The sequence below is a fragment of the Olea europaea genome, chromosome 9 (genome assembly GCF_002742605.1).
Source record: "Olea europaea var. sylvestris chromosome 9, O_europaea_v1, whole genome shotgun sequence".
In the NCBI taxonomy this organism is placed as follows: Eukaryota; Viridiplantae; Streptophyta; class Magnoliopsida; order Lamiales; family Oleaceae; genus Olea; species Olea europaea.
The window spans coordinates 10,482,093-10,494,229 of NC_036245.1; the positions used below are offsets into that span (position 1 = coordinate 10,482,093).

Genomic DNA, 12,137 nt, shown 5'->3' on the forward strand with positions numbered 1-12,137 from the left:
ATATTTATTCAGTCCTCTCAATAAATCTACAAATTTGATTAACTGTTTAAAATGATAAATAGAAATGTAATCTTCATATATAACACACTTTTGACATTAAAAAAATTAAAAGTTTATTTGGAAATTTTCTAAATAACATCAAAAATTTTATTAGATTATTTAAAAATTAATTGATTGAGAGGAAAAAGTAACAATAAAAAAAAATCTAAAAATGATCGAATTTATTTTATATATAAAAAAATCTCAAATGTTAAAATATTAAGATGAAAAATTAGTTAGCCTCAATTTTGTGTTGCTATAATTGAAATGTATTTTCTGGAGAGAGAATAAATGTTCCCTTGATGGATGGATTAAAACCCAAAATTATTGGAGCTCATAAATCAAATATTATTTTAGTTTGAGTGGTTATTTTACATATAAAGGACTTATTTGATGATAACTATATTCAGTATAATTAAATCGTGTAATTAGTTGAATCTTTTTTTTATTGTTCAATATCCAATCCATTTAATGAATTTTTTTATTTACGTATAATATTATTTTATGGAAGATTCTACGATTGAAAATAAAAGAGAAAAAAATGAGAAAAAATTTAATGGAGTCAAATAGAAGTTGAGCCACAGTATAATATTTTGTCACTTAAATGGGGTTGAGATTTTTATTTAATCACCCAATTTTGATATATTTGAATTTAATCCTCCAAAATTTATATACATTTAAAATATTCAATATCGTCAAATAAATAAATCGATATCTTTTTGACTGAGTATTAATTTTTTTCAACATTGTGTTAAGTTTTACTTTGATTTATCACAACTACTTTTAGAAAATAAACAATATACATAATTTAATATATTTCGTGTCACATTATATAAGGATAAAATAGATTTGTATAAAAAATATAAAAAAATTAAAACATAAAAAAAACAAAAAAAAATATTATAATTGTCTCCTGCTTCTGGATGCTAGGAGACAATTTGCTCCTGGGGCATCCAAGAGACAATTGTCTCCGTGCATCACGGAGCATTCCGTGATGTACGGAGTTGGTTTTTCTTTTTTTTATTTATTTTATAATAATGATGTAAATGTCATTTTTTATTTTTTATTTTTTTTCATGGAGTAATTGATATATTTTTTTTGTGTCAATTTTTTTCTTTCTTTTCACTAGATGATTATTTTTTTTTAAATAAAAATCTATCATAAATCTTTTATATTCTCTCGAAATTCATTTCGAGAACTATATCATAGACACATTGAATGATCTAAATGAATATCGAAAATAGTTAAACGTATATCAAATGTGTGTGTTAAAAAATGTATATAATTCGTCTTTTTTCTTTAAAAAGTCAATTATTTTATTAATGTTTATTATTGTTTCGCGACAATTAAAAAAAACTCTCCGCACAGTGACTGTCACGTGAGTTGCATGAATTTTGCATTTATCATATTTTTATTAGTGTATGAATTTTAGTTTCTTTAAAAGTTTTTGAAACAATATCTTGAAATATTTCCATGATATAAGAAAATAATTGTAATTTATTTTTACAACTACATAACAGTATTGTGTCATCTAGAAAAAATATACTTGTATATTTCATACTTGAATAAGAAATATACAAAATTATACAAATTATTTTGCTTGTATTCTTTGATAGTGTTGATATGATTGAGTTGAATATGAATATTATATTTCTAAATTTTGTGTAATTTAATATTGAAAAATTGAAGATTGAGCACCATATTCATATGTATTTATATTTTATGCTTCATATATATTTAGAGCATGTTTGAGCCAGATTATTAAAAATATTTTTTTTTAAACAGTGATTTGATATCATTTCAATCACACATTCTTCAATAAAATAATATTATACGTAAATCAAAAACTTTTCTTTATTTTTTAACCAAACATTTTCCATCAATACACTATTCAAGAATGCATTATTACCAAAGTAATGTGACTCAAACACTCCCTTAATATTTATTTTATGCTTATGTTGAAAAAATAAAAATCTAAATTTTTTTTTGAAATTCGATTTGCTAAGTGAATGTAAGGTGTTCTGCATTCTTGGTATTTGTAAGTGCAAAAATCGGTATATAAAAATACAGTAAGCTGCAAATACGGTAGGCAACATATACGGTAAGTAGCAAATATGGTAGGCAGCATATACGGTAAGGTAAAAATATGGTAAGTTGTTTGCAAATACGATAGGCTGCACATACGGTAGGCAACATATATGATAAGGTGCAAATACAGTAAGTTGTTTGTATAATACGACATGAATGAACAGTAATTGGCATATTGCCTCTTTTATTTTATTGTAGTAGGGATAATAGATAATAGAAATAAATAATAGGAAATAAACATAGAGCTACAGTAAATTACTTGTTTAAGTCAATAATAGAAATGTTCCGTGATGCACGGAGTTGGTTTATTAATTTTATTTTTTTATAATAATGATACTAGTGTCAATTTTTACTTTTTTATTTTTTTATGGGGTGATTGATATTTTTTTTGTGTTAATTTTTTTTCTTTTTTTCACTGGATGATATTTTTAATTTTTTTTTATATAAAAATCTACCATGAATCTCGAAATTCATTTCGAGAACTATATCATAGAATAATTTTTGACGTCATTTAGAAAAAAAATTTAAGACACACGTTTAATGTACGTTTAACTATTTTTGGTATTCATTTAGATCGTTCGATGTGTCTATCACATAGTTTTCGAAATAAGCTTCAAGATAATATAGAAGATTTATGCATTCGACTGCTGTACAATCATCGATGAATTTATAAAGTTAGCTTGTTATCAAAATTCTTAAATCTTTAAATGATGTCTGACATTAAAAAAATTTAAAAGTTTATTAGGAAATTTTCTAAATGATGTTATAAATTATTGTCGCGAAAAAATAATAAACATTAAAAAAATTTAAAAGTTTAGTAGAAAATTTTCTAAATGATGTCAAAAATTATTGTCGCGAAAAAATAATAAATATTAATAAAATAATTAAATTTTTTTTTTAAAGAAAAAGGATGAATTATACGCAACCAATAAATCGAATAAAATAGTGGAAGTCAACAATGAAGGCTTAGAAAGATAATTTTAGCCGCTTACGAAATATGTTTAAAATTTTTACCTTGGAAGAATTACTTTTTTAGAAGTAAGTCAATAGTAAGATTTCCATTAAATTTTTTTTCTTCTCATTTTTCTCTTTTTTATTTTCAATCGCAGAATCTTCCATAAAATAATATTATATGTAAATAAAAAAATTCATTAAATCGATTGGATATTGAAATGTATTTTCTGGGAAAAGGATAAATGTTCCCTTGATGCATAGATAAAAAATCAAAAATATTGTAGCTTATAAATCTAACATTATTTTAGTTTGAGTCGTTATTTTACATATAAAGGACTTATTGTACTTTGATTTATCACAACTATTTTTAGGAAATAAAAAATATACATGATTTAATATACTCCTTGTCACATTATATAAAGGTAAAATAGATTTGTATAAAAAAAAATATATCAATCACCAAAGAAAAAATGAAATTATATTTAGGGGTGGGCGCGGGTCGGTTCGGTTCGGTTCGGTTCTCTTTAGAATCGAACCGAACCAAAGTTTTTGGGTATATAGTAAATGGAACCGTCGGGTCCAAATATAATTATGGAACCGTTCAGGTTTGGTTCCGTTCGGTTCGGTTTGGTTCGGTTCCATTCGGTTCTGTACTATAATTAAATTTCTTAACATTTATAACAACATTATATAAATACAACTAATGATACATTCAATGGTTTTCGAATGCCATAGACTAGTAGACAACATTTTTCAAATGATCGCTACGATCAAAGCTTCGGTCGGCGGAGGTCGCAACTTCGATCGGAGGTCACAGTATCGGCCGACGATTGTATAGGTTTTGAATGTCAGCGAGGCTGCGAGAGCGAATACGAAAGTCGAGACAACGTTATGCACTTTAGTGTATGTGTTTAGAGTTATTTAGTGGATTGGATCTTGTTGAACTAAGAAATGAAGCAATAAAATGGGTAATGGGGCAAAAAATTAAAAAATTAGAAATGAAACAAATTATTGGGCCAAAGTTTTGAATTTAGAAATTGTTAATTTGTTAATAGAAAAAATTAAAATTAAAATAATTTGATTTACTCAATATAAAAAAAAATTAGAAATATTCAATTCTTATTCGATTTTTCGGTTCTTGGTCTAGAACCGAGAACCGAACTGTACCTGTCGGTTCTCAATTCAGATACCCGTTCGAGTATTTAATTTGACAAGAACCGTCGGATTTGGTTCAGTTCGGTAGGTTCGATTCGGGAGATTTGCCCAACCCTAATTATATTGATAAAATTGTCGCGAAAAAATAATAAATATTAATAAAATAATTGATTTTTTTAAAGAAAAAAGGACGAGTTATGCGTATTTTTTAACACACGCTTGATATAAATCTTCTATATTCTCTCGAAACTCATTTCGAGAATTATATCATAGATGCATTGAATTATATAAATGAATATCGAAAATAGTTAAACATACATCAAACGTGTGTTTTAAAAAATACGTATAACTCGTCTTTTTCTGTAAAAAAATCAATTATTTATTAATATTTATTATTTTTTCGCAACAATTTTTATAATAAAAATATTATGTGGTATAAAACGCAAGATAAATTATCCAAGGAAAAAAATTGTTGTACCCGGTTAGGAGTGAATGGCTTATCGGTATACATGTAAGGGTTAAATGGGTAATAATGAAATGCTTCCTAAACAAATAGTAACTGGCATGATAAAAAATTCTTACAATTCACTGCCATAATTTTTGTCTCACTCTCTCATGATGCACAAGATTTTTTTTTGGAAGGGACAGCTACAATAACTCACTTGTGTAAGTCAACAATGGAGGCAACAAAGTGGTCTCATTAATTTCATTTCTGGAAGCTACAGCATCTAACGAAGTGAAAATGATATTTTTTAAGTGAAGCTACAGTAACCGTCAGCAAATGGTTCTATAAAGTCAATAAAGACAACAATAATGCTGCCATATTTCATTATTATTCCCCAAAAAAAGAATTTATGATGAATAGTGCATAACGAGTTCAGCTACAGTACAAAATCAGTTAAGTGTGAAACCGCTGCCTCAATTTGAACAGTAAATGTTGGATACTCTCTTTTAAAGTAAAGGGGATATATTTGTATTTAATTAAAAATTTGGATTAAATTGGCTTTTCAAGAGAAAAAAGGGGACAGATCCAATAGAACGCCGAAACCTTCTTGAACTTCACGACGATTACAAAAACGTCCCTCTTTTCCATATATTGAATTCTAGCTGGGGAAATCTTACAGAGTAAACCTCATCGGAACAGTTTGGGAAACTTTTGAAAAGGAGGGATGACTATGTAATTATAAACCATTTGCCCTATATATTAAGCGCCTGTTTGGAGCCATTTTTTATGCATTAAATCACTAACCATCGTGTGTAAGTCACGACTATGGCAGTGAACGACTACAAATAGAATTATTCTTAAAAATTGCTCCCAAACTTAGGATAAGAAATGCTAAGGACCCATTATTAATGCTTCTTGATTTTCAAATCTTTGCTTGATCAATTTTTGGGCATTGTGAGTCTGACAGGTTGGAGATGGCTCATGTTGCTATTGTTTCTCTCATGAACATTCTTGACAGGATCCTCCATGGTTCCACCCATGTTGAAATTTCATATTGGAACCGCCATGAAAATAGATTCTTTATTTCAAGGGATGGAAAGCGTCAAATTGGATCTCGATATGTAAAACTGAGTTTATTACTCGATTTTCTTGAAAAATCTTCCAAAAGACAGCGCAACGAAGAAGGGAAATCACTGGAAATAAAAATCATAGATGTGGCTCATCGCACGAAAGATGAAATTGAATCTTGCATATTCGATAATTTTTATTCAGAATCTCAGGATCCTTCAACAGAAATATTCTCTGATCTGTCCAGAAAGAGACGTGCTAGCGAGATTTCTATAAAATTGCAGAACTTAATATAAGAAGTCGATTGCATCACGGAAGAGATGGTGAGGGTTAAAAATGGGAGTGGTGAACATAATCTACAGCAAAAGACTTCTTTGTCATCAAAATCTGTTCCTCATGGCCAGACTACCATAGTGGGATTTGACGTAGATTTGATGCAGATAAAGGATCGACTCTTCAATGAACAGCAATCTAAGCTCCAAATCGTTCCCATTGTTGGGATGGGAGGGAGTGGTAAGACTACTCTGGCTATGAATGTTTATGGTGATTCATTTGTGGCACATCACTTTTATATTCATGCTTGGGTAACATTGTCTCAACACTATAGTGTACGGGAAGTTTTTCTAGGCCTTCTAGATGAAATTGTTGTTCTTACTCATGAAAATCATTACGAGTCAAATGAAAAATTAGCAGAACATCTGTACAAAAGTCTAAAGCTTAAGAGATATCTAATAGTAGGTGGATGATATTTGGAGCATCGAGGTTGGGATGGAATAAAAATGTTATTTCCAGATGATAACAATGGAAGTCGAATCATATTCACAACCAAGCTAACAGATGTGGCTGATTATGCCAACTCTTTTAACACCCATCACCAGATGCGATTTCTTAACGAGGAACAAAGTTGGAATTTGTTTCATGAAAAGGTGTTTGGACAAGAAAATTGCCCACCTGAATTTAAAGTTATTGGTCAGCAGATTGTGAAAAGTTGTCGTGGACTTCCTCTATCAATTGTGGTAATTGGTGGAAGCTTCCTTGGGTCCCTTTAGCAATACTGTATCTAAGTAACTTGAGATACCTTGCTATCAACTGCGAATATGATTTTCCTTCTTCTATTTCTGTACTCCGGTGTCTAGAAACCTTAATTGTTTACTCGCCACAACATCTATTGCCCAACATAGCATCGAAACTATAGGATATGCGAAAGTTAAGGCATCTCATGTTGGTTCGAATTTTCCTGCCCAGTACTCAGTTTGCGGAAGTCCTGGAAAATCTCACGACAATATTAGCAGTAGCAAATTTTGTATGTACAGATATGGTCATCCGTAACATTCAAAATCTGAAGAAATTGGGAATTTTTTTTGGAGGTTGTGAGAAGAGAAGGTGTTGAAGTGGTATGGCGCCTAGGCGCCCCAATCATGGAACTGGGTAGCAAGGCGCCCCGATACACCTATTTAAAGCTGTGTTTTTTCCTTTCATTAGGTTAACACCCGATTTTAGAGGAGAGAAAATAGAAAAGGCTTGGATAGAATTTATCAAGTAAGAGTTTGTTCTTCTTGGGTATAAATTCAAAGTCATTTTTCTTTCTTTGGGATTAACTTGAGGCTTGTTCAAGTAATCAAAATCCATTGTTCTTCATTTATATATTGAAATCATTTCTTCCCCAATTTCTTATCTTCCAAAGTGGTTTGGGATTTTTTTTTTCACATTTCAAGTTGTTTGATCTTGGGCATCTTTGGGAGTGTTGTTTTCCAACAATTTGGTATCAGAGCATCTTCTTAAATCCGGGTGGTTATGCTCCGATTTTTGGTGGGTTAGCTTAACTTTGTTGTGCACACAAGGTGTTTGTGAAAATTTCCAAGTGAACTTTGCTGGTTTATTTTCGGTAAACAAGTAGATAAGTCATGGCTATTAGAGGAACGGTGAAGATTGGGAAGTATGAGATAGAGAAATTTAATGGGAAGAATGATTTCTCATATTGGAGAATGCAAATGAAAAATTTGTTAATTTCTCAAAAGTTGCACAAGGCATTGGCGGGAAAGGAGAAGAAGCACATAGATATGTCTGACGAGGATTGGGAAGAGCTAGATCTTGAGGCATGAGCGTCTATCATTCTATGCCTTGAAAGAGATGTTGCTTTCTTGGTTGATGGTGAGGTAACGGCGGCGGAGGTGTGGACAAAGTTGGAGACGAACTTCATGACGAAGACTCTAACTAATCAGATCTATTTGAAGTCCAAATTGTATACTTGCAAGATGGATGAAGGTACACCAATCCGGGAGTACATCAACAAGTTTGATAGGTGCATATCGGACTTGAAGGACATTGATGTGAAAGTAGATGATGAGGATCAAGCACTTCTACTACTTCTTTCATTGCCAAAGTCTTATGAAAACCTAGTACAAACATTGATGCTTGTGGGTGATAAACTTGTAATGGAGGACACTAGAACGTTACTTCTAGCGGATGATCTTCGAAAGATTGCAACTAGTGGCATGTCTACCATTGGTAACAAGGAGCAAGCTCAAGGATTGTTTGTAAGAGGTAGAAGCAATGTGCGACCAAAGGCAAGGGAGAAAAATCTAGATCGAGTTCTAGACCTCTTGCGGAAAGGCCTTGTTTCAAATGCGGCGAGCTTGGACATTTCAAGGTGAATTGTACTAACAAAAAGGGTTCAAAGAAGAACAATAAGAACAACAACAACGGGAAGGTGCAAGTCAAGCAAGAGGTAAGCTATGCCTCGGAAGGAGGGAAAAGCGATGAGTGCTACACCATCTCTTGTGATGAAGAAACCTCCGGTAAGTGGATTCTTGACTCTAGATGCTTTTACCATATGTGTCCAAATAGGAAGTGGTTTACTACCTATAGAAGCACTGATGGTGGAACCGTGTTGATGGGTAATAACCATTCCTGTAAAACGGTGGGGCTCGATTCAATTAGAATCAAGATGCATGATGGAGTGGTTAGAACATTGATGGATGTTAGACATGTTCCTGATTTGCGGAAGAACCTTATCTCTATTGGTGCCTTAGACTCCGGTGGTTGCAAGATTGTAACATGGAATGGAGTAAAGAAGGTTGTTCGTGGTTCTTTGATTGTGATGAAGGGTATTCGTGAAGGCGATCTCTATGCTCTTCAGGGTACTACAGTTAAAGAAGATGTAGCAGTTGGAACAAGTGGAAATGGTGGAGACCCATGTGAGTGCACTCGGCTATGGCATAGGAGGCTTGGGCATATGTCTGAAAAGGGGCTAGATCTGCTAGTCAAGAAAGGTTTGCTAAAGAACTTGAAGAAGCCTTGCATGGATTTTTGCGAGCATTGCGTGTATGGTAAAGCACACCGAGTTCAGTTCTAGCCAAGCAAACATAGAAGCAGAGGCATTCTAGACTATGTACACACGGATGTATGGAGTCCGACTTCTATCACTTCCAAAGGTGGTTCCAGGTATTTTGTTACATTTGTTGATGATTATTCTAGATATGCTTGGATTTATTTTTTGAAGCATAAGAATGAGGTATTCGACACTTTCAAGAAGTGGAAAGCAATGGTTGAAAACAAAACAAGAAAGAAATTGAAGACACTGCGATCTGATAACGGTACTGAGTATACAGATGGTGCTTTCAAGGAATTCTGTGATAAGGAAGGCATCGCGAGACACTGGACAGTTAGAAATACACCGCAACAGAATGGGGTCGCAGAAAGACTGAATCGCACATTTCGAGAGAAATCGATGTGTATGCGATCCTATGCTCGTTTGGGCAGAGAATGGTAGGCAGAGTCGGTTGCAAATGCTTGCTACATAGTGAACCGGTCTCCACATTCAATGTTAGATGGAGATGTACCTTACAGGGTATTGACAGGAGAACATGCAGATTATGAGAAACTTAGAATATTCGGATGCACAACCTACTATCATGTCAACGAGGGAAAGCTTGATGCGAGGGCCAAGAAGGCTATATTCTTGGGGTATGCTGTAGCTGTTAAAGGCTATCGCCTATGGTGTGTAGAGGGTTCTAAGTTCATAATCAGCAGAGATTACTTTTGATGAGAACTCCATGATAGCTTTGTTGAAAGCTACAGTGCCCAGTGGTGATGATGTTGAGACTACAAAGTCTCAAGTTGTTGACATAGAACATAGAGATCAGCCTGATTCTAGGCATGTTCAAGAGGAGCATCATGCAGACACTCAAGATGAGAGTGATGATGGACTTGAACAAGAGGCGGTTCAGCAAGAGAATGTACAGGCACAGCAACAACAGCAGCTTGCAGATAACTTGGCTTCCTCTAGGCCACGCCGTACTTACAAGCAAGTTCTAAAGTTGGGGTCAGACGAGCCTTTGAGGCATTATGGGCAGACAAATTTGGTTGAGTATGCACTCTTGGTGGAGGATGATGAGCCTACCACTTTCAAGGAAGCTATTTTAAACAACAATAGTGAGAGTTGGTTGGCAACGATGGAAGAAGAGATGGAATCACTTCACAAGAACCAAACATGGGAGGTTGTCCCATTGCCCATAGGTAAGAAAGCTATTGGTTGCAAGTGGTTGTACAAAAAGAAAGAGGATCCTACCAAGCTCTGTGGTACAAGATTCAAAGCAAGGTTAGTGGCTAAGGGGTTTGCACAAAGAGAGGGAGTTGACTATAATGAGATCTTTTCTCCGGTGGTCAAGCACACTTCCATTCGAGTGCTATTGAGTATTGTTGCTCATCATGATCTTGAGCTAGAACAACTCGATGTTAAAACCGCCTTCTTGCACGAGGACTTGGATGAGGAAATCTACATGCATCAACCTGAGGGCTATAAGGTTGAGGATAAGGAACGTCAGGTATATCGCTTGAGAAAATCACTATATGGATTGAAGCAATCTCCTTGGCAGTGGTACAAGCGATTTGACTCCTTCATGCTAAAGCATGGTTTCTCCAGAAGTGAGTATGACTATTGTGTTTGTATTCGAAAACTTCGGGGAGGTAACTATATCTATCTTTTATTGTATGTGGATGACATGCTTATCGCTTCGAAAAGCAAGGTGGAGATAGATAGGTTGAAATCTCAACTTGGTAAAGAGTTTGAGATGAATGATATGGGGGCTGCTAGGAAAATACTAGGTATGGAGATTAGAAGAGAAAGGACGAACCGGCGAATGTTCTTGAGTCGGAAAGGCTACATTGAGCGGGTTATTACTAGGTTCGGGTTGCAAGGTGCAAAGTCGATGGTGACTCCATTGGCTCCACATTTCAGGCTCTCTGGTAAACAATCTCCTACTACAGCGGAAGAAAAGTTACGCATGGATCGTGTACCTTATGCTAGTGCAGTTGGCAGTTTGATGTATGCCATAGTGTGTACACGCCCAGATATTTCACAGGCGTTTAGTGTGGTTAGTAGATTCATGGAGAATCTGGGGAAGGCACACTGGGAAGCTGTGAAGTGGATCCTGAGGTACATAAAAGGTACTGCGGATACGGGTTTATGTTTTGGTGGAGATGCATGTCATATAAGTGGGTTTGTGGACTCGGATTATGCAGGTGATCTAGATAGACGACGATCTACTACTGGATATGTGTTTTGCATAAATGGTGCCCCAGTTAGTTGGCGATCGATGTTACAGGCTACAGTGGCCCTTTCTACTACAGAGGCCGAGTATATGGTCATGGCAGAGGGAGTGAAGGAAGCATTGTGGCTGTGGGGTCTTCTAGATGATTTGGGGATTGAGCATGATTGTGTAGACTTGTGGTGTGATAGCCAGAGTGCGATTCACTTGGTTAAGAATCAGGTTCATCATGCTCGAACCAAGCATATCGACGTCAGGTATCATTTTGTGCGTGATGTCATATAGGAAGGTGATATTTCTCTCTTGAAGGTACACACAAATGAGAACCCAGCAGACATGTTAACCAAAGTGGTAACGGGTAGCGAGTTTCAGCATTGCTTGGACTTACTTCACATTACTCCATGTTAATATGCCCGAGTGGGCATGGCCCTTCGGGGCGAGGTTGAAATGAGGTGAAGAGTATATGAAGGTGGAGGTGAACTACGGAGGCTTGATTCCAAGTTTTGGGTACGTAGGCAACTATGGTTTGAATGGTGCAGCCAAGTTTGGCGCTTGCTGCTTTTTCTTGTGTTCGTCCAAAATTTGAGGTCTATCAAATGATGTACGAGGTGGAGAATTGTGAAAAGAGAAGGTGTTGAAGTGTTATGGCGCCTAGGCGCCCCGATAGTGGAACCGGGCAGCAAGATGGCGCCTAGGCGCCCCGATACACCTATTTAAAGCTGTGTTTTTCCTTTCATTAGGTTAACGCCCGATTTTAGAGGAGAGAAAATAGAGAAGGTTTGGATAGAATTTATCATGTGAGAGTTTGTTCTTCTTGGGTATAAATTTAAAGTCATTTT

General features: G+C 34.6%; 1 protein-coding gene across 1 annotated transcript; it reads left to right on the top strand.

The window, feature by feature from the left end:
- The first annotated feature begins 6,528 nt into the window (after positions 1 to 6,528).
- Positions 6,529 to 7,078, top strand: LOC111399944 (putative late blight resistance protein homolog R1A-3). The gene is made up of 2 exons (XM_023027425.1): positions 6,529 to 6,788; positions 6,886 to 7,078. Exons 1-2 carry the CDS (start codon positions 6,529 to 6,531, stop codon positions 7,076 to 7,078), a joined length of 453 nt encoding a protein of 150 aa, XP_022883193.1.
- Positions 7,079 to 12,137: the final 5,059 nt, after the last annotated feature.